This window comes from Ictidomys tridecemlineatus, chromosome 8, assembly GCF_052094955.1.
Source record: "Ictidomys tridecemlineatus isolate mIctTri1 chromosome 8, mIctTri1.hap1, whole genome shotgun sequence".
Lineage (NCBI taxonomy): Eukaryota > Metazoa > Chordata > Mammalia > Rodentia > Sciuridae > Ictidomys > Ictidomys tridecemlineatus.
In genome coordinates this window covers 39,531,296-39,553,607 of record NC_135484.1, presented here as the reverse complement: position 1 = coordinate 39,553,607, position 22,312 = coordinate 39,531,296, and the positions used below count along the sequence as shown (strand labels likewise).

The 22,312-nt window shown below is 33.0% G+C and overlaps 1 protein-coding gene across 17 annotated transcripts in view; it reads right to left on the bottom strand.

Annotated features, from left to right (window-relative positions):
- The window catches only part of Trdn (triadin), a 356,336-nt gene that overhangs the window by 4,325 nt on the left and 329,699 nt on the right, over positions 1 to 22,312 (bottom strand). For all 17 annotated transcript variants that reach the window (XM_078019258.1, XM_078019265.1, XM_078019269.1 and 14 more), the window contains 2 exons: positions 2,706 to 2,747; positions 823 to 858 (listed from right to left, as the gene is read on the bottom strand). In XM_078019258.1, coding sequence (XP_077875384.1) covers positions 823 to 858; positions 2,706 to 2,747 — 78 coding nt within the window. The remainder of the gene's footprint in view (positions 1 to 822; positions 859 to 2,705; positions 2,748 to 22,312) is intronic.

Below are 22,312 nucleotides of genomic sequence, written 5' to 3'. Positions count from 1 at the left end.
TTTATTGTTATAAAACATATCTTAGTAATTTCCTCCAGAAATACATATAAGAGGCAATAAAGAACTCAATGACATCATTTTCTCAGATAATGTCTATTTCTTTACTTTTAAAGCATTATGTGAATCAAACTTCAGTTATATCCATTACTAAAATTGCTTCATCTAGTCTGCCGGTGGTGATTTTATTTAATACATATGTAGATTCAAAACTTACACCATTTTACTTTCAGAACAAAATGTCTAATTTGGAGGTACTTGGATAATAAGAATCCCAGGAACTGAACACTGAATTTTGCAACTGCATATGAATGTTGATAGAATTCTAAAATCAAGAATCCCAAAAACTGAATGTTAAGATCCTGCCATATATCTTTAAAAAAATCAATAAGAACCTTAAGTCTTAGAAGTGAATTTCCCAGCAATTGAATTGTTAAAACCTATTTCTACATTTCTTCTACTTGATATAAAAAAGTTCAGCATATCACTTCAACTGATCTATTATACAGCAGACAGTAACACACATTTAGCAGGATTCAGCCAGAGTACTCAGGATCAGAACAGTGTAGAATGGCTGGCTATAAATGCCACTTCGATCATTATTCGTAATTCTCCCAACTATGTGCCTCTTGCCTGACACACACAAAAAAATGACAAACTTCACTTTGAAATATAAATGACCTACTTTAATGTTATCCTTCATATCTGTGCTAAAAATCTTTTTATTCTAATACTGTTCACTTTGAAAGGGTCTAAAACTTAAATTTATACATAGCATCTTTCACGTAGAATGACTTTATCATTGAAACCTAATTATAAACTCACTTTTTTGCTTCTTTGGGGAAGACACGTCTTCAGTTTCTATAAGATACAAAAATGTGAAAGTAAATATTAGCACATTTACAGATATTGTTTATGAGAATAAATATCCTGAGAATGTCTACACAATATGAAAGAAACAGGACCTACTTTTCCTCTTTATAGTACACTCTAGGATTTTATTCAGGTTATATTCAGACTTTCCTTGTAACATTTAATGGGAAAGAGCCAGAGTTGGGAGGACAACCAATGGAAGAGGAAGCAGCAGGCTAGGTCAATTTCTCAAATAGAAAATTGGCCCCAATATGTAGGACATTTAGGGATGACAATAATTTGTTTCTTGTGAAGAGGTCTTTGATGCTCAGACTTATAATATGGTAAGGGTGGGATCTGGCTCTAGAAACTTCCATCTTTTCAAATGTTAATCATTTTTATTTGTTGGTAATTTCTTATTCTTTCAGTCATTTTGAAATATAACCTACATTATTTTAACCACTATTTACCCTACTGCGTTATAGAAAATCAAAACTAATTCTTCTTTGCTAAAGGTGCTCAGTCCCCTTATATAACTTCTTATATCCACCCTCCCACACTCCTATACGTCCCAGTCTCTAGTGACTACAATTCCACTCTGTTCTTGTGTAAGAGTGAATATTTAGTTTCTATCAATGATGAGTGAGAACATTTGGTTTTCCTGTGTCTAGTTAATATCACTTAACATCATAACTTCCAATTCAATTCACATTGCTACAAATGACAGGATTTCACTCCTCTTCATGGTTAAGAAATATTCCATTGTGTTTACGTACCGTATTTTTTTTATTAATTCATCTGCTAATTGGCATCTAGGTTTATTCCCTACTTCAGCTATTATTAATAGTGCAGCAATAGATAAGGGAGTGCAAGTAATATTTTGGTATAATGATTTAATGCCCTTTGGATATATTCAAGCAGTTGGATTGTTAGAACATATGGTAGTTCTATTATTAGTTTTTAAAGCAATCTCCATAACATAGGGCATTGCTGTGTTAATTTACATTTCCATCAACAAGAGTTCATGAATTCCTCAGGAAAGTGTCTTAAAACAAGTGAAAAATCTCAGCTTTCATTTCTTAACACTTAGGTACCAATTTATTTCCTTGTGCATTTCTCAACACAGAACTTTCCACATAGTTAAGTCTGGGCATTGCTACAGCACTTATACTTTGATGGGCAGAAGAGCACTTAAGCAAACTCTCATTGTCCACAGAAAATGTTGGAAGTAAAATAGAAAGTACTCATTTTATGTCAAGTCTAAACTAGGAAGTGAGGAAACCTTCAGAAAACAATAAAAACTCATCAAGTTTGCTCAAACCCTCACTTCTCAGATGGAGACATTTTGTTCTAGAAAGATCTGATTAAGACTTTTCTTCTGGAAATGGCCAGTTTTTCAGTGTGCCTGTCCTCTGGTTTAGAGGCTTTGAATCCTGCCTTCCTTTCCTATCCTTTTCTTTCCTTCTTCATCTTTATTTTTTCTCTCCTCCTTCCCTTCCATCCTTTAAAATAGTACTACAGTAGAGATGACATCTCAAATTTTCTTAGTAAAAAGTCATCCTTGATGAAATAGTCATTTTGTACTCCTTTATGAAAGGAAAACTGTGAAGGAATGCTCTCCTAGGTTAATCAATAAATACATCTGATACTTAGTTGTAAAGAAGTTCCTTCGATTTGCAAGAAGACATATTTCCTAAATAATATTTAAAATCTTTTTATTAAACATTTTTTCTACCATGTAAATGTTGCCTAGAAAAGCTGAGAACTAGATCAAGAATATTTAAATAAAACAATACAGGCAAAACATCTCAGCCTTGAGAGAAATTGTGCAAATGAACTAACCATAACAACCTCACCTTTAACTGTCTTTGGAGCCGGTACATCTTCAAAATCTTCTCCTACAATGTAGGGCAAGGACACATGAATTAGTTAATTTTTTTTAGTTTTCCCTAAGAGGAAATATTGTATTTAAAGGTTTTAAAGATTCACAAGATCTCCTAATCTATAAACTCCGCATCAGGTGAGCTTTCTGACAGGAAAGCGCTTCTCCAGCTTGGAGTTAGGATGGAGGAAAGTGCTGCTGTGCCCCACCATGGTCACAGGTTGGCCAAAGTCAGTCAGGGGAAGGGTCTGCACAACACCTCCCCTCCAAGCCATCGTGAACCTGTGTCTCCTCCTCTGACTTTTAAAAGTCCTTTTACAAACAATAACTTCATCTGAAATTTAGGAAACTTGAAGCAAATGGATTCATATACACAGTATAGATCAAGAGAAAAAAACATAACCACCCACATCATTTCATGATTTATTAGCAGATTGATTAGGGCATATTAACTCTTTTGACAATTTTACAAAGCCCTTAAATGAACGCATGCACAGGCTTTGTTCAACTAATCTTCAGCAACCATTCCAAGAATGCACAATTGGGAAAGCAGGGTTTCTTCAATAAATGGTGTCAGAAAAACTGGATATCACATCAAAAGAATGAGATTGGACCATTATCTAACAACATACACAAACATCAACTTGAAAGAAATTAAATACTAGAATTGAAGTCTCAATACCATAAAAATCCTAGGAGAAAACCAGGAGAAAGATCCTTAAAGGTGACCTTAGAAATGATTTTATGGAGATAACAAGAGCAGTGCATGCAACAAGGGCAAATATAAACAAGTGTGGGATTATGTCAAACTACGAAGCTTCTGAACAGCACTGGGCACAGTGTTGCACATAAATAATCCCAATGGCTAAGGAGGCTGAGGCAGGAGAATCACAAGTTCAATGCCAGCCTCAGCAATTTACCAAGGCCCTGAGTAACTTAACAAGACCCTGTCTCAAATAAATAAATAAATAAACAAACCAAACAAACAAATAAATAAATAAATAGTTCTGGGGATGTGGCTCAGGGGTAAAGTGTCCCTGAGTTCAATCCTCACTTTCCTCCCACCCTCCAGAAAAGGAACACCAAAAGGATCAATCAACAAACTAGAAAGGCAACCTATGGAATGGGAAAAAAGTATCTGCTTAACTATGCATCTCATTTGAGACTAAATCCAAAATATATAAGGAAACCATATACATTAATAGATAAAAATAATTAAAAATTTTCAGCAATGACAGAAAAATGGGTAAACAGGTGCAAAAAATGTATTCAATATCTCTATTATAAAAATGAAATCAAAATCATGATATTATATTACCCCTGAAGGAACATAATTATCAAAAGGCAAATAATAACAAGTGTTGGCAGGGATTTGGACAAAAGTGAGCTCTTTTGTGATGAGAATATAAATTACTGGAGTCATTATGTGAAACAGCATGAGGATTTCTGAAAAAATAAAAATATAGCTACCATACAATCCAGCAATCACTTTTATGGGTATATGTTCAAACACACATCTGTATTTTATACTTTAAATATTCTAAGACACACACAAATAATAACTACATGTACTGATAGATAAGTTTATGACTTTGATTTTCATAATCATGTCATAAGGCATATGCACATCAAAACATCCACATTGTACTCCTTAAAGATATGTATTTTTTTTGCTTGCAATTATACCTATAGAAAAATGAAGAAAACAAGGAATCAAATTTGAATGAAAGCTCAAATACATAAATGATGACTCAAGTTTTATTATGAAAATCACTTGGTCTTTTCTGCACTGAACTTATAGACAGACACCCATTGGAATAATGTGGAAGCAATCTTAAGACAGAGATAATTCTAACACACTACAATTGAGTAATCTTTTAATTTTCATCACAAATTTTGGTACTTATAATTATGTGAAAGTGTGTTAGCTTTGTATTATTAATTTAGGTTCGGCATACCAGCTGTTCACTAATAAGTAGAAAAAAGATAAAATAGGTCATTATGCAAATTTTCTCTAATAGGAAGGAAATATGACTTTATGGAAAGAAATGTGATTATGCAAAATAACAAAATGGCTAGATTTTTTTTTACAATAGATTACTAAAGTTTTGATTTGATCAATTTAAAGAATGTTTAAATACTGACTTAATTCAATTAAATACTAGATGAAAAAACTATGGTTTACCCTGTTCAGCCAACAGCTATAATGGTTATGTGATGTTTCAAAATAATATAGTATCTATATTTAAAATAATATATGAATACCTAAATTAAAAATAATTTTAATTTCAGATAGTAAAAATCTGCTTCTTATTTCTATGGAAGATCTATACAAAAGTAAAGCTTATCCACAGGAGCATACATTTTATTTTTGTAGATTATAACACACCTAAAACCAATACAGTTATTCTCTGGATTCACTTGCTCTCCTTAGAGAAATAAATATGAATAAAATAAAAATCTGGGTCCTTAGAATTCTGTATTCTGACAAGGAGTAAGCTGGCTTTAGGGGAAGAACTGAGTCATGTGTGAATTCTGCAGGATAGTTGGAAAGAAGGTAAGAAGCACAAAAAGCTAAATTGCAAGCCTGGGCTAATTGCTTTGCAGATGTAGCCCCTGTGTAAGCAAAAAAGCAGCAGCAAAAAATTTACTCAACTAGGAAAAGTCACTTCAATGGTCACTACTCAAAATTGAAAAACTGAATAAAGCACTTACAGTCCAATTACATTTACATGTTGCACATTTATTGAGGAGTGGTTATGATAAAACAAGTATTTGGCTCTGAGGAGGTACAAGCATAACACCAAGAAGTATCAAGATATGCCCATGGAATTAAAGAGCAATGTGTTTTTGGTGAGGGACAGTCAAGAAGATGATGTCTGAATAAATTCAAATTTGAAATGCGCTTTAAAATACTCTGACAAAGGAGGTGATAAGTTTAAAGAGAAGACAACAATCTGGAGTGACTAGAGATAGCAAAGGACTGAAGATATTCAGGAAGCATGGGATGTGTTCTGGAAAGGATGTAAAGATTATAATTAGAAAGGTCTTATATGCCAGCCTGAGTAGTTTCAGTGAAATTTCTTAGCCAGTGAAGGTTGTTCAGGAGACAAAAAATATTTTAGATGTATTTTTTTTTAAATGAGACTAGAACATTAGAGAATGGATTCAGAGGGGGGAAAAAAGCTTAAACTGTTTTTATAGTCAACATAGAAACAGTATTTCTGCAAGTAGGTATCACCAAAGGCAATGAATATAAATGAAGCTTTCCAAGAAGAATAAAATTATTAAATGCAAGTGAGTATGAAACATTGGCTAAGTGAGAGATATTAGAATATGCTGTTTGAGTTGAGGAAGAATATATCCCCAGTCATAAGGCAACCCCAAGGAAGTATAGATCTCCTGAGGATTACAAAAAGCTCAGTTTTCTATGGACTGAGTTAGTGTGCTGGGCCAGCAATGCAAACACAGACCAAATTTTCATCATGTCAGATTAGGCCCCGACATCCTTAACAAGACTCCTAAAGCACAAGAAACAAAATCAAGAATTTTTTTTAAAGAATTGGAAATTCAGAATTAAGATTCCCCACTGAATCTAAATTCCCTTTTCTTATATACACATTCATCATATCTTCACATAATTACCAGTACTTAGTGAAACATGACATAAAAATATAACTCTGGATAGAACAAAGATTTTACAATAGCAATTAAAATTATTTCACAAGGTGTTATGTATTCATTTTATTTCAGAAATTTATAGTAATTAAAGTAGTAAACAAAGCACTGTAATAATAAGTAGTCATATGAGCCACAAAGCTTCCCCACTGTATATTTTATAACCCTAAAAAACTTGGGGGATTTTTTTGAGATACCAATTTAAATTATAATAGTATTTATCAGAAAAAGAAATGAAAATGATGAAGACTGATTTTGTACCATGTTTTGGCATTAGTGCAAAAACATCCACTCAAAAATTTGAAAAACATATCTCTCTTTAAATTTTTTTTAGATGACATTAAAGAATAATTGGGTTTTATTTTGTAAGGTATGATAATGTTACTGTGAATATCTTTTTTTATTGGTTGTTCAAAACATTACAAAGCTTATGATAATATCATCGTTCATACATTTGATTCAAGTGGGTTATGAACTCCCATTTTTACCCCAAATACAAGTTGCAGAATCACATCGTTTACACATCCACATTTTTACATAATATTAATAAATAGAATGGACTCAAAATAAAAAGCTTCTTCTCAGCAAAGGAAATAATCAATGAGGTAAACAGAAACCCTACATTTTGGGAAAAAAATTTTTGCCACACACATGCCAGATAGAGCACTAATCTCCAGCATATAAAAAGAATTCATAAAACTTAACACTACAAGAACAAACAACCCAATCAATAAATGGGTTAAGGAGCTGAACAGAGATTTTTCAGAAGAAGATATATATCAACAAATATATGAAAAAATGTTGAACAATCTAGTAATTGGAGAAATGAAAATCAAAACTAAGTTTGCATTTCACGCCAGTCAGAATGGTGGTTATCAAGAATACAGCCAACAATAAATGTTGGCCAGGACGTGGTGAAAAATGCATACTCATACATTGCTGGTGGGACTGCAAATTGGTGCAACCAATCTGAAAAGCAGTATGGAGATTCCTTAGAAAACTTGGAATGGAACCACCATTTGAGCCAGTTATCCCACTCCTCAGTCTATACCAAAGGACTTAAAATTCACACACTATAGTAATGCAGCCACATCAATGTTCAGCAGCTTAATTCACAATAATAAACTGTGGAAGCAACCTAAATGCCCCACAAAAGATGAATGGATAAAGAAATTTGTATGTATAGACAATAAAATATTATTCAGCATTTAAAGAAAATAAAATTATGGCATTTTCAGGTAAATGGATGGAGGTGGAGAATATCATGGTAAGAGAAGTAAGCCAATCCCCAAAACAACAAAGGCCGAATGTTCTCTCTGATAAGTGGATGCTGATCCATAATGAGCAGGGGGGCTAGGGAGCATAGGAAAAATGGAGGAACTTTGATTGGGCAAAGAAAAGGGAGGGTAGGGAGGGTGCATGGGGACAGAAAGAAATGGTAGAATGAGATGGACAACATTACCCTAGGTACATATATGACTGCATATATGGTTGTACATAGTGTATGACCATAGAAATGTAAAGTTGTGCTGCAATTATGTACAATGAATCAAAATGCATTCTGCTGCCATATATACCTGATTAAAATAAATTAATTAACTTAAAAATTTTTAAAGAGGAATGCAGGAAGTGTGGAAAAGTTTATAAATGGTACGTGTTGACAGGCAAACTGGGTGGGTTATGAGATCTTCTATCCTAATGGTGGCAACACAAGTTAATGCTTCTTAACACTGGTTGTTGAGTCCTACTAGATATTTCCTCATGTGTTAGTCATACACTCCTGATAACAACCTCAGGAGGCAAGAGCTTTGTACTGAATCTCTTGTACAAATGGAGCACAGAGGGGCTGAGTTGCCCAAGGTCCCAGAACTAACAAGAGGCAGAGCTAGAACACGAACTGAAATCCACATAGAGCATGGCCCCCTGAATGTTGTGGCCACCCAGAGCTTGAGCTGAGCATGACTCCTCAGCCTTGAGTAATGAAGATGTTGAACTGGCATCTCACTTAGTGGGAAGCAAGTGGGTCTTTCCTTCCCCCAGCTAGAAAGTGCATCTCTGGGATTAGGCATCACCCAGTGGGACTGGGCTACAGCCCCCTGTTTCTTGTAACATAATCCCTTGCCTCATTTGGGTGGAATATTCTATTGAATGTTTTTCCCCTAATAAATTCAGCTATTCGGGGTGCATTCACTCTCTTGTCTCTTGTCTCCCTTACTCTTCTTGCCCTCCAGTGTGGGAGCTGACATCTGAGATCACAGAGTTGTCCCTGACCCCCATAAAAGGTATTTCATCGTTTGTGTGGTCTTTTCTTGCTCACCCAATTCATGTGGAGTAACCCTGAATTCAGCGCCTGTGCAGGATGTGGGCGATACCCGAACAAGGATTTATATTTATTTCTAAAATAGTACTCCCACCACTCTTCTAAGCATTTGATGAAAACTGACACATTTTACCTCCTTAGAAAATCTTTGAGGAAGATTATTACTATTGTCATTTCAGAGGAGAGACCATTGAAGGCCAAAGAGGGTACCTATGGCTCCAGAACTGTCAAGTGTAGCAAATGGAATTCAAATTCAGGCATTATAGTGAGTTCTCAAGATTGTGCAGTTTGTCTCTGATTCCAGAATTTGTGCATTATATTGCTTACACATATCTTCTGGCAGGCTCTAACAAAGTCAAGGTACACATGAGCCATGCATTCATGTAGAGAGACATAAAGAAGGAGAGGTTCTGCCACCCTTTATGAATAACAGAGGATGCTAAGTGGGTCCCTCTCACTTCTAACACTCTGTTGTCCTTAAGTGTGCATGAGAAGTTACTTAGTCATATTTGAAAATGATGACAATGAAGAGGTAAGTATGTCTGTTTTGTTGTTGTTTTTGTTTTTTGCCTAACCACTAGAAGTAATTTAGATAATCGTTTTCCAAACAATGAAGAAAATTTATAGACTCCATTCTTCACACATAAACTTAATCCCAAAGGAACCACAGATATCAGTGAATCTAGCATTTAAAGCAGATGCTCCACAATAAGAGTCACAAACAGATGGGATGTCTTCTCTGTGTGGCTACCATTTTAATGCATTAATTACACTACTGTCAAGTACAGGAATTTGAACAGCTCTTTTTTACTCCAAATTGGAGCTTCAGATACAGAGTGTTTAAATAACTATTAGTTAGTGAAATAAATTAATCATGATAGAGAGGCCTGGATTTTGCTTGTTTCATTTTTTTTTCCTATGAGCACTTGTATCTTTTCATTAACTGAGAGAATTTCTCCTTTCTCAAGTTCCACAATCTGCCTTATTGAATATGTGTCTGTTTCAATACTTAAGAAAAATGTTATTCTGTGGTGAAGTGTAATAAGCTGAAACAGTCAGAAATTCTCTCTATCCTCTGCCTAAAAGTTTGTACTTATTTCCAAGCTTCATCTGAAGTCAAGTGTTTAAGCTTTAAAGCAGGTAGAGTCTTTGGGAAGGTTTAGGTTATATCTTTATCCCCACAAAGTCAAGGGTAGTCTTGGCTCTATGAGGATCATGAGATGCTTTACAGAGTAAAAATATAATGGGACTGTTTACTGTGTGTGTGTGTGTGTGTGTGTGTGTGTGTGTGTGTGTGTGTATTGAGGGGGACGTATACTCAAATGACAATATGAATGGTAATTCCAAGAATGAGAAACCATTTAGTCTAGTCTACTAATGATAGATATGGTGTCCATTTACATTATTTTTAATTATGTGAGCTTGATATATGAATTTGCAAAAGTTACACTAGATATTGCAAATTTATCCTTCTTAATAGGCAATCATGGCTCCATTTTTATTTTCTAGATAATTATTTATCAAATTGTTCTTCACACAAACATATTCACAGTGCTCCTCACAGATGGTTGGAATTTCTATTTCTTAATCATAAAGGGTGTAACTCACCATAAATATTTTGTGGTGTAACCTATGTATTTATAACACCAAAAGTAGAATGTTAAACAAATTTTAAAACATTTCAGTCTATTTTTATGAAGAGATTACAGTGACAATTTTACTTTAGCTTGTTGATTTAAGAAATAGTTACTATTTCAGCAGCCATAATAAGAACTATGATGAGCTCTTTTACTATGCCAGGTACTTTACATATTTGTTTTCACCTAAGTGACACAATACACGTAGGAAATTCGTAGAAAATCACCATTTTACAAGACAATTTCGAGACACAGAGAATTTAAAAGAGAATTGCACTGAAGCAACACATTTTAAAAAGCACTGGAGGAAGACACAAAGATAAATTTTCCGTAACTTCTGGAGTCTCATTATTTCAACTAAACTATTCCATTTCAATTTGCAAAGCATTTTGTTACAATCGCTGAAGGAACCAAAAAGAAAAAAGGATGCTACTTACAAGTAATTTACAATTAAATAAAGAAAATGAACAAGTACCCAAAGAGGCAGAAGATAGTTTGACCACAAGGGATGTGACAGTGGGCAAAATATCTGGGAGATGTTTTCTAGGGTACTTGGTCACTTCCTCTTATGCAATTCAAAGGAATATTATGGAAGCTATACCATTGAAAAGAATTTTAAGAAGTTAAAAGGAATTGGATAGTTAGAGGTAGGAAGAATAGTTCAGGGAAGAGATTTATAGGACAAATCTAGAAATCAGGAATATTAGAAACATGGAATGTCAGATTGGGTTATAACCTACAATAGATCAAGAAAATGATACAAAAAATTAAATATAGTTTTTATTTGGATCTTAGAGGCTCCAGATTCTTGAGCTAAGGAATTTCACATATAATCTAATTTTGCAGGGAAGAAATATTGAACATTTTGTGTGTAAGTGGTCTAAGATTTGAAGGTTTGGAAAACTGATTTTGTTATTTGAAGTGGAAAGGAAGAATGACAGAAATCAGGAAAGGGTCCATTGATTAGTGACTGCAATAATTCAGAAGACAAGTAGCAAAAGCCAACATGACTTGACAACTGAATTAGAATCAGAGATAAGGAACAGTGATGAGCTAAGTAGAATTTGAAGTTATATGCCCAAGTGATGAACAAGTGGAAATTAGATGGCAATAGGAAAATTTCCTTTGTGGATTTGGAGGAACTGGAGGAATAAATGAAAAAAGGCGGATACTATAGTAAGGTCCATTGGAAACTTGTGCAGACAAAGGGTCAAGTTGGAAGTTGAAAATGTACAATGAGAGGTGAGAAAATTAGGATTAAGAACAATTTGGGGTCTAATGCTGTTATGATTTGGAGGTGAGACGTCCCCCAAAAGCTCATGGGTGATACAATGCAAGAAAGTTAAAGTGAAATGATTGGGTTTTGAGAGGCTTAACCCAATCCATGAATTGATTTCCTGATGGGATTAACTGGGTATTACCTGTAGATAGGCTGTGGCTGGAAGAGGTCAGTCACTGTGGGTGTGATGTTGTGATATATATTTTGTATCTGGGGAGAGTAATCTTTCTCTGCTTCTTGATTATCATGTGAGTGGCTTCCCTGTACCACACTCTTTACCATGATGTTCTTCTGCCTCATGTTGAGCCCTCAGGAATGGAGCTTGCTATCTAGGGACCGAGACCTCTGAAAACTTGGGCTCCCAAATAAACTTTTCCTTCCCTAAAATTGTTCTTATCAGATCTTTTAGTTCCAACAGTGAAAAAGCTGACTAAAACAAATCCATGAAGAAGTAAGAAGTGGGATCAAAAGCAAGGGTGGATGACTCCACTAAGGAAGAATGCAGAAGAGCAATAGGACTAAGGACACAAGTGTTCAAACTCCAGGGAAAAGCAACAGAAACCCAACACCAGGGACACACACTCAGAACGAAAAACAAACCAGCAAGCAAACAAACAAAAAGCCTGATAATATGGAGATCAAAAAGGGAAAGCATTTCCAGAGGGTGGTGGACCCAGAAGGCAGTAATGTGTCAAAAAGGCAGGAAAAGGTAACTAAGCCTTGAGATGTGGAGTTCCCTGTTGAACTTTGAGCTATTTGAGGAAGGTATTAGGGAGAATATGCCAGTTGTGTGGAATTTCAAACTGAAGGAATCATAAGGAATTGAAAGTTTATCTCAGAAGTGCAGCTGTAAATAAAAGCAGAGCAAAAGTACAACAGCTTCAGAAAGAAAAAATAAAAGAAGGGAAATTTTATATGAAGGAATATTTGTAGGCAGAGAGAGGAGGATTCCTCTCTGAAGATGCATGATTCGTGGAGCAAGAGGGGAAGGTGTTAAAGAGGATTGGATTCTGGGGCAAGGATGCTTCCTTATCTGAGAGTGGAAGGGTGGCAGCCAGCAGAATGGGAAAGATTAAAAGAGATAATAACTTGGGAAGAGAATGAATTTTCAAGAATTCATAGTGAAGACAGAGTGTTAATTTTTTTCTTGTTTTTAGAAATAAACTTTTCTTGTGTAGTATCCAGACTGCTCCCCATACACTTAGAAAATATGATAAATAAATAAAAAGTACCTAAATAATGCATGCTTATGCACCAGCACAGTAACTGCATGTTTATCTCCACTAGCAATCTATTCTGATTTCTACAGTTACAAGAGATACTCATTGGTAAACGACTGGGAACCTTCGGTACAAACACAAAAGAAACAGCATGGATTTTTATATTCTTCTTTCCTCCTCTTACTTGATCAAATTCACTACATCACTTTGAGACTATAGAGGTATTCAAAGCTCCAAATTATTTTCTCAACTGCTTTACTGGATTGTGTAAACAGTTTAATAGAATATTACATTCTATGAGTTTACATTTTCTCAAGAAATCCTATGAATCCACAGTTGACAGCAAGTTTATTGTAGCCCTCAGGTATGAGAGCCTCCCTCTATACAGGCTATTATTTAAAATGATCATGAGTTAAAAAAGAAATAATAATTGAACTGGTACAGTGAGCAATATTCACAGAATTTTTGAAATTGACTCCAGGGAATAATACAGTTTACAGAGACAGTTCACATTTGGAATTTTGCACACAGCACAAAGTGAACTCAGGGTGTTCAATAAATGTATGCAATCCTTTCAGTGTCTGTCCTGTCACTCTGTGGATAAGAGACTGTCTTGAGGGCAAGTCAGAATAACTTAACATCACCCCAAAATGAATGAGGCCACATTGCTGGAACCCAAAGACTAGTAATAAACAATGACAAACATTTCACCACATATGCCTTATATATAACTTTCTCTGGGTTCAGGCAAAAAGAGGTATCAGAGTGATGTGTTTATATTAGGAGGCTTCAGTCAAAAACAACTACTCCGTTTTTTTTTTCCTCCTGGTACAAAATCTCCATGGATTTAATTACCCTTGCTCTTAGTAGTGAGATTGATTTAAATCCAACCAAAAAATCAGGGAGCTGTGTCTTTTTATTATTATTTTGCTTTATAGTTTTAAATATTTTGGCACAAGAACATAAGTAAACTTTGTCCCTAGCAGGAGAAGTGACATGTCATGTACAGTTATCACTATCGTCCTCGCCCTCATCTCATTCTAACAGCTGCCAACTAATATTCACTTATCATGCACCAAATATTATTTTACACAATGTTATTTTATCTTATTTAATCATTCCCAAATTTCTATGTAATATATTATAATTCAGAATTTAAAGATAAAGCTACAGAAGTATAGGCTTGTTAAGTAATTTTTCCATATTTACATAGCTTTTAAGTAATTATTAAAACCAGGTGTTTCTGAAGCTGATTTCCCTGGTATCAGCCACCACCCATGAAACCAGTTTTATTCCTAATGTGAATGCCGTGCTAAACTGTTTCTACCAAAGTCTACATTGAGTTGCTGGGCATGTTGGCACATGCTTATATTCCCAGCAACTCAGGAAGCTAAGACAGAAGGGTCCTAAATTCAAGGCCAGCCTCAGCAATTTAGAGAGGCCCTAAGAAACTTAATGAGATCCTGTCTTAAAATAAAAAGAATAAAAAGGGCTAAGAATGTGGCTCTGCAGTTAAGTACCCCTGGATTCCATGGATTTTAGTGTTCATTCGTATTTCTTTCTAGCATGTGACCTCCAAAAAAACAGAAGTCGGCCATTTTTTAAAGCAATCACTTTTAGTTATATATGCATTTTGAACAAATATATATACAAACCTGCACACATAAAGCCTGAAATAAACTTCAACCCATGAAAGATGGCCTTTTTTTCTTTTTCAAAAGCTTATGCATAATAAAAAACGTTTATGCATTAATAAGAATGGTGTTCTTTATAATAAATATTAGATTTAAGATTCTATGATTAAGCACTCTAAATTTTTAATGCTGTATTTATTTTTATACAAATGCCTGAGACTAGGACATCAGATATTTCCCTTTTTTTAATTTAGAAATTTAGAAAGGTAAGTAAAAACTCTTGGTTAAAATAAGATTGGAAGGTAAAATCTTAAAGATTGTTGGATACTAAAACTTCTGATAATATGGCCAATGGTATCCCTTACAGTATTCAGTCACGACACAAAACTTCTTCTATTCTTTTGAGGTGGTGGGCCCAGAGAAGGTAAAGGAATTCCCTAAACAAAATACTCCTTCCTATCCCCAAGAAAGGGTAGAAACAAATCCTGCTGATGTGTAAGAGGTGATGTGATGTGGAGGACAAGAACTCACAAAGCCTGCAAGGGTAGAAGTAGAGAATACAATGGAGCAGCTCCAGTTAAGGGAGAACAACAACCCACAACAGCCATCAGGCATCTCTGGAGTACCTTAAGCTGACTCCAGATTATACACTGATACTCAGGAAGGAGGATGAACAAGTGGCAAATAAGAATGAGAAACGATACTTAATGTTTCTTACTTGCCATTTATATATGCTTCTTGGTAAAGGGTCTAATAGAAGTCTTTCATTTATTTTAAATTTCTTAAAATAAATACATTTTGTTTGTTGAACTCAAATTAAAAGTACATTTTTGTTAGATATATGATTTCCTAATAGTTTTCCTGTCTACTTTTTCTTCCAAAAAGCAATACGTTTTAATTTTGATGATACACAATTTATATATATTGTTTTCCTTTTGATGCCATTTCTAATACCTCTTTGTCTAAACCAAGGTCCCAAAAATATTTTCTCATAAAAGTGTGATAATTTCATAGTTTACATTGAGAAATGTAATTTATTTGGAGTTAATTTGTGCATAATCTGTGAGGGTTAGGTTGCAGATCACTTTTTAGAAATATGGATGGCCAGTTGTTCCTGCACTATTGGTTGAAAAGAATTGTTTATGAACTTTTGTCAAAAAAGAAAAAAATGGCCCTGTTTACATAGGTCTATTTCTATAATTTAAATATCTTTGCCAAAAACATATTCTAGTAATTACTGTAACCATATAGTTGATTTATAAATCAGGTGGTATAATTACTCCAACTTTGAAAAAAAATGTGTTAGTCACTATAAAAAGCTTTTCCATGACCAAAAATATTCTGTCTGAGATTTGGATTGAAATTGCAAATAAATTATAGATTAATTTGGGGAGAATTGATATTGTTATAAAATCTTCAAGTCCATGAATATGGTTATGTCTCTGCATTTATTAAGGTCTTATTTGATAATTTTCATCATGATATGGTAGTATTCAGTGTATAGATCCTTTATATATATATATATAGTTGATTTATACATGTGTTTAATTTGGGAGGACTTACATTAATTTTTATTTTGGTTTTCAGATATGCATTTCTTTTATTTAGAAAATGATGGCTTTTGTGCATGGATTTTGCAACTTGCCACTTGGTTAAATTCACTTACTAAATCCAGGAGCTTTTTGTCTATACTTTTTTTTTCTTTCTGTAGAGACAATCACAATGTCTATAACTAGTGGCACTTTTGTTTCTTCCTTTCTCATTCATATTATTTAATTTTCTTTCTTTGCCTTTTGTAGTGGAAAGAAGCTGCACTATAACATTGAACAGAAGTGGTGAGAGTATACATTTTGGTCTTATTCTTGATCTAGAGAAAAGCATTCAGTCTTCTACAATGTATGATAGGTCAGCTACAGGTTTTCACAAATATCCTTTAACAATATAAGGAAGTTTTTTTTCTTAGTTTCCTTAGAGATTTTATGATGAATCAGTATTGAATTTTTATCAAATTTTTAATATGAGTCAATTGATAACAGATAGCTTCTCTGCTTTGGGTTATTAATTTGGTGTTATATTAACTGATTTTCAAAAAAGAAAAAAAATAGTCCTGAATTCCTGGGGTATGCTCCTCTCTGAATCAATGTATTGTTGAATTTCTGTATTTCTTGATTGTTTTCTAGAATTGTATTGCCTATATTTATGATGAAATTTAGTTTGTAGTTTTTGTTTATTTTACTTTTTTGGTATTTTTTCTTCTCTTGTACTGTGTCTTCTTTTGGTATAAATTCAATTCTGGTTTCATAAAATGATTTGGCCAGCAATATTTCCTCTAATATTTTTGTAACTGGTCATATGAAATCGGTTCTATCCCTTCCATAAATTGTAATAATCTCCAGTGAATCCACTGGGCCTTCAAATTTCAGAAGGATTTTAACAATGCAATACATTGTATTAGGTAGTAGTTATAGAGTTATTCAAATGATCTACTTCATATTGGCTGTTTGGGTATTCAGTGTTTGTTAAAAGAATCGGTTCATTTCATTTCTTTTGTTAAATTTGTATGTATGGAATTCTCATATTTCTGTATTATTTTTTGAATGCATCCAGTGTCCATTGTGATATTCCCTCTTTCATTCCTGTATTGATAATTTGTGGAGTTTTTTTGTTTGTTTGTTTTCCTTTTTCAGTATTGAATGATATCTATCGATCTTATTGCTATTTTCAAAGAATCAGTTTTTTACTTATTTCTGTAAACTTTTCTGTCTTCATTCTTAATAATTTATGTTCTTTATAATTTCCCATTTTCTGATTGCTTTGTCCCAATCTTACTCCTATTTTCTTTACTTCTCTGATATGAACCTAAAATCTACAAATGTTCTTTCTGTGTACTGTTTTAGCTGCATTCCACATATTTGGATGTGTTGTATTTATATTTTGGTTTGTTTAATTCTTATCTAAATTTTTTAATATTTCCACTTGGCAAATGAATTATTTATAAGGTTACCATTTAATTTACAAGTGCTCAGCTATTTCCTGTAATGTTTCTGTTATAGATTTCTAGTTTAATCCCATCTTGTCCACAGAACACACCTTGAATGATTTCAATTCTTTTAAATTTATTGTTTTGTTTTTTATTGCCCAAGTTCTTTTTTATTTAGTATTTGACACTGTAATATTTAGTGGAATGCAGAGGGTTATATTTGTGACTTCCAATGTATATGTTACATTTTAGTATAAATATTTTTCCAGGTCAATAACATCACTTGATGCAAATAAGAGGAAATGTAAATCTTCTTTTGGAAAAAGCTTTTTCAATTTTAGCTCCTGTGATACCCAGAAAGTGAGATACATTAAGATCAAGCAAAGATGAGCTCAATATCAATCTCAAATACAGGAAAAAAAAATGGCTATCTTGAGTCGGAATCCAAGGAAGCACCAAACCATAAATTTATATCACAAAATACTTCTAATATTGACATTTTTCATCTACAAGACTTAAAATATATATGTAAAGCTTTTAAAGGATGGAAATATTTATAAATAATGGCAAGCAATAGGAAATTACAAAATAACCAGGTGAGTTATAAGTCAAAGTTGAATGCATGCTTAGCAACTTAGCATGCATGAGCCCCCAGCAGCAAAAGTAAACAAATAAATAAAATTACCAGTAAGTTTTGAAAAATAATTAGAAATGAGTATATATTAATATATATATACATATATGTATATATATATATATATAATAGCATATTATATAGACTTGAAGGAAGTATTTGTAATCTGTGTCCTAAGATCAATCAAATTAAAGTAAATATAGCTTAGACAAGGAGGTAAGAAATCTTAAAGAAATACTAAGGAAGAAAAAAATGTGAGTTTTTAACGTATTCTTAATCAGTAGAAAGAAGCAACAGAATAAAAAATGGAAAAGACAATATTTTGAGGAAATAATGACTACACATTGTTAATGACTCATATTGGTAGACGAAGAAAATGAATTCATGTGTTCTGGAAATATTTCACAATATGAGAATATTTCATCCCAACAAACTGTAGTGAAACTTCAATAGGCCAGAAGCAATGAGAAAATGTTTAAATAAGGTGGAGAGAAAAGATACAATACACAAGAGAAAGTGGCAATTAAAGCAGTATGACAATCCCACTTCTAACAGTGGAAAAGAAAAAACAGTGGAATAAAATACTGAAAGCTGCTTACAATGCATAACTATAGAGCAAGATGATTATGGGCCCAGCAAAAAAGAAGAAGGAGAAGGAGAAGGAGAAGGAGGAAGAGGAGGAGGAGGAGGAGGAGGAGGAGGAGGGAAGGAGGAGGAGGAGGAGGAGGAGGAGGAGGAGGAGGAGGAGGAGGAGGAGGAGGAGGAGGAGGAGGAGGAGGAGGAAAGAAAAGAAAAGAAAGAGAAAGAAAAGAAGGAAGGAATTCCAGGATGATATAGAGAGATTTTTTTCAGATAAGTAAAAATTGAGTGTTTCTACCAGTGGGACTCGGCACAAGACAATCCTAAGTGTTCCAATAGAAAAGTACCAATATCAAAGAAAGATGCAAAAGAATGGGAAGCAATTAAACCAGTAAATATCTAGTAAATATAGACACACATTGATGGGAATACAATTCTAGTGAAATTGATGTGTTCAGCTTTTTAAATTAAAAATATTGAACAAAGTTACTATATAAGTCAAGATTAGTTATGTTGGAATTTGTATCTTAATATTCCTGTTTAGAAGGGGTTGTTTTATGGAAACTTTATGCCTTATTAGTGTGCATGCAAAAAATGTCAAGGGTAACAACTGGAGTCATAGAAATAATGTGTCCCCTTTTTGGATTTTAGGGAATTTACAGAGTGAAGGAAAAAAATATTTAAAATGGAAAAACAATCTTCAATTTATAAAAGTCAAGAAAGTTTATAAAGAAACATTAAGAGAACATGAAAAATAGAAAATAACCATGATTGGTTATTAAATATTTATTAATATTTTAAACCAGATTTAAAATATTAATAATCACAAAAAAGTAGTCTAAATTCATGAGATTAAAAGTAAGGATTATTATACTTGGCAAAGTACAATATAAAACTTACTTTATATTGTTTAATAGGCACATATTGTAAAGCAAAGTGTCATGGAGAAGCTTGAAGTATAGGTCTATTAAAGACACATTCTGGTAAAATATTAACCAAAATAAGCTAAGATTATCAGACTTTCTGAACTTTAAGAAAGAACCTAATAAGGAATATAAAAGTCATCATATAAAGATTTAATTTATCAGAAAGAAATTAATATAAACATATAAAATAGCTGCTAATATAAAAATAATAAAGCTGCATGGATAAACTGATAATTTCACATTATAGTAGATTTCATTATGTTTTATTTCAATTGTTGATACTTCAAATACACAAAAAATGAAAAATGATATAGGGTATTTGAAAAACACTGTGAAGTTTTATTTAATGGATATATAATTGTGCTTCTGTCAGAACATACACATTCTTCTAAATCACACATAAAATACTTAACTAAAAACATATTAGATCACAAGATAATCATTGAGGACATTTCAAAGCTAAGACTGGTCTCTCTGATGACCACACAATTAAACTGGAATTGGTTTAAATAGGATAACTTTGGAAATGAATAAATTATACACAAAACCCTGATGAATTTGAGAAGCATACCACAAGCCTCTGATTAAAATTTACCCTGTGCTACATGTATATAACACTCACATACATACAGGTGTTAAAAGACTAATAATGTCATTAAATTAGAAAAAAAATAATGGAGGGAATCACAAAAATAAAATGTATTGTAGTAATGACCTTTGAAAGATTTTGGTGATATGTAGTTCTCACAAGTTTCACATGATTATTTTGTATCTCTCAGATAACTACATAATAAAATGTTCTTAGAAAACAAAATGCACTGGAGAAATTAATATTTGTGGAGAAGAACCAGAAATTTGAATTGCTAACATTAATTTGTATACAATGGAAAGTACTTGAGAAATAAAAATGATCTTCTCTTACATATTTTCTGAGAAATTATTTAAGAAATGAGAAAGCTCTTTTTCTCTTTCTGTTTTGATTTAATTAATCTCAGTAACTTAAACAATGTAAAGTTAGATCATACAGTGATAGAATTATGGCTTCTTTTTCCCCTAAAAACATTAGAGAGGTGGGTACTAGAATTTAACCTGGGGCCTCTTACATGATAGGCAAGTGCTCCAGCAGTGAACTACAACCACAGTTGTTTCTTTTCCTAAGCAATTTTAACAGATGAGGGGAAGGGATTTAATAGTCACTTTGTTTCTGCAATTCCACTTATTCATTGGGAAATATTTTGATCTAATTTGAACACATGAATTCAAAATATAATTGGCATGAATAACACCATTCAAAGTTATTCTGTGCAGTTAAACAAATGGTGTCTCAAGACTTGTTCTCTAACTGCATCTTAATCAGACTATTAAGTTTTCTTGTGCTGGGCTAGAAATGTGACTGGCATAGGTTTTACAGTGATAAAATGGGTTCACTATTTAAAATTTGAAATGTTGATATGCCACCATTAATTAATTGCAAATTGTTTTTTATCAGCAACTTAATTAATCTGAGATAATGTAAATTAATTTTACTGGTAAATTAACACTTACGTGACTTTTACCTTGAATTTGATAACTTTAGAAAAAGATAAGTAATGTGCCTAGATAAAAGGAAAATGAAGATACCCACATAAAGCAAAGTATATTCTTTCTAAGAATGCCAAGTATAGTAATTATATTGGGCCACTGGATGTCATTTAATACATTCAATCTCAGTTACACTTATTCTTTGAAAAAAGTGAAATATTACACCAATTGGGAATCACATCCCAACTGATAAATTCTAGCTATCTGATATTACTGGAAATTTTTGATGCAGACACATAATAAAATTAGTTTATGTTTTTATTATTTTCAAGTAGTATGCCTTAGATTTGGTTCATTACATTCTTTAAAAATATTCACTGTTTACTTGCCAGGCCTAAGATTTACCAAACATAAATTCAGAAAAAAGTATTAACTTTTATATGTATAAAATCTTTATTTAATTTTACCTTAAGCTTATTTAAATTTCAGACTAATTTCCCAGGTAGCTTACTTCTGACATCTAAAATATTTATCATACCTTAACAGTCAAACAAATTTCTTATTCACTACCCATATTTATAAAAGAAAAAAATGCTAAATCGAAAAGCAAGTGAAAATATAAAAAAGTTACAAAGCTTTTTAAAAACCAGAAAGTTAAGATATAAAAGAATTATTGTAAAGAAAATGGAATTTTAAAGAAAAATGAAGTCCTGACTAGTGTTCCAGCAGACTTGGTTGAAGTTTCACTGAAAAGATAGCCATACAATGTTAAACCCGCTAATTTGGACCAAAATCAAAACTAGATCTCAAAGATTCATTTTTGGTACCAGAGATTGAACTCAGGGTGCTTGACCACTGAGTCATAGCTCCAGCCCTATTTTTTGTTTGCCTTTTTGTTTTTGGTGATGCTAGGGATTGAACCCAGAGTCTAATGCATGCAAGGTATGCTCTCTACCACCTAAGCTATATACCCAGCCCAGTTCTCAAAAACTTTTGTGGTTATTCCAAATCTGTGTGGAGGCTGGAAATTTTGGTAAAGTGCTCATGGTAAAATGCTCACTATTTGTGACTGAAGAATTTCACAGGTGAAACCTCCCATAGCATGTTCTGAAAAAAAATGTTTTATTACATCACTCAGTTTGAAATACCTATTTTGAGGTATTATTTTGAGGA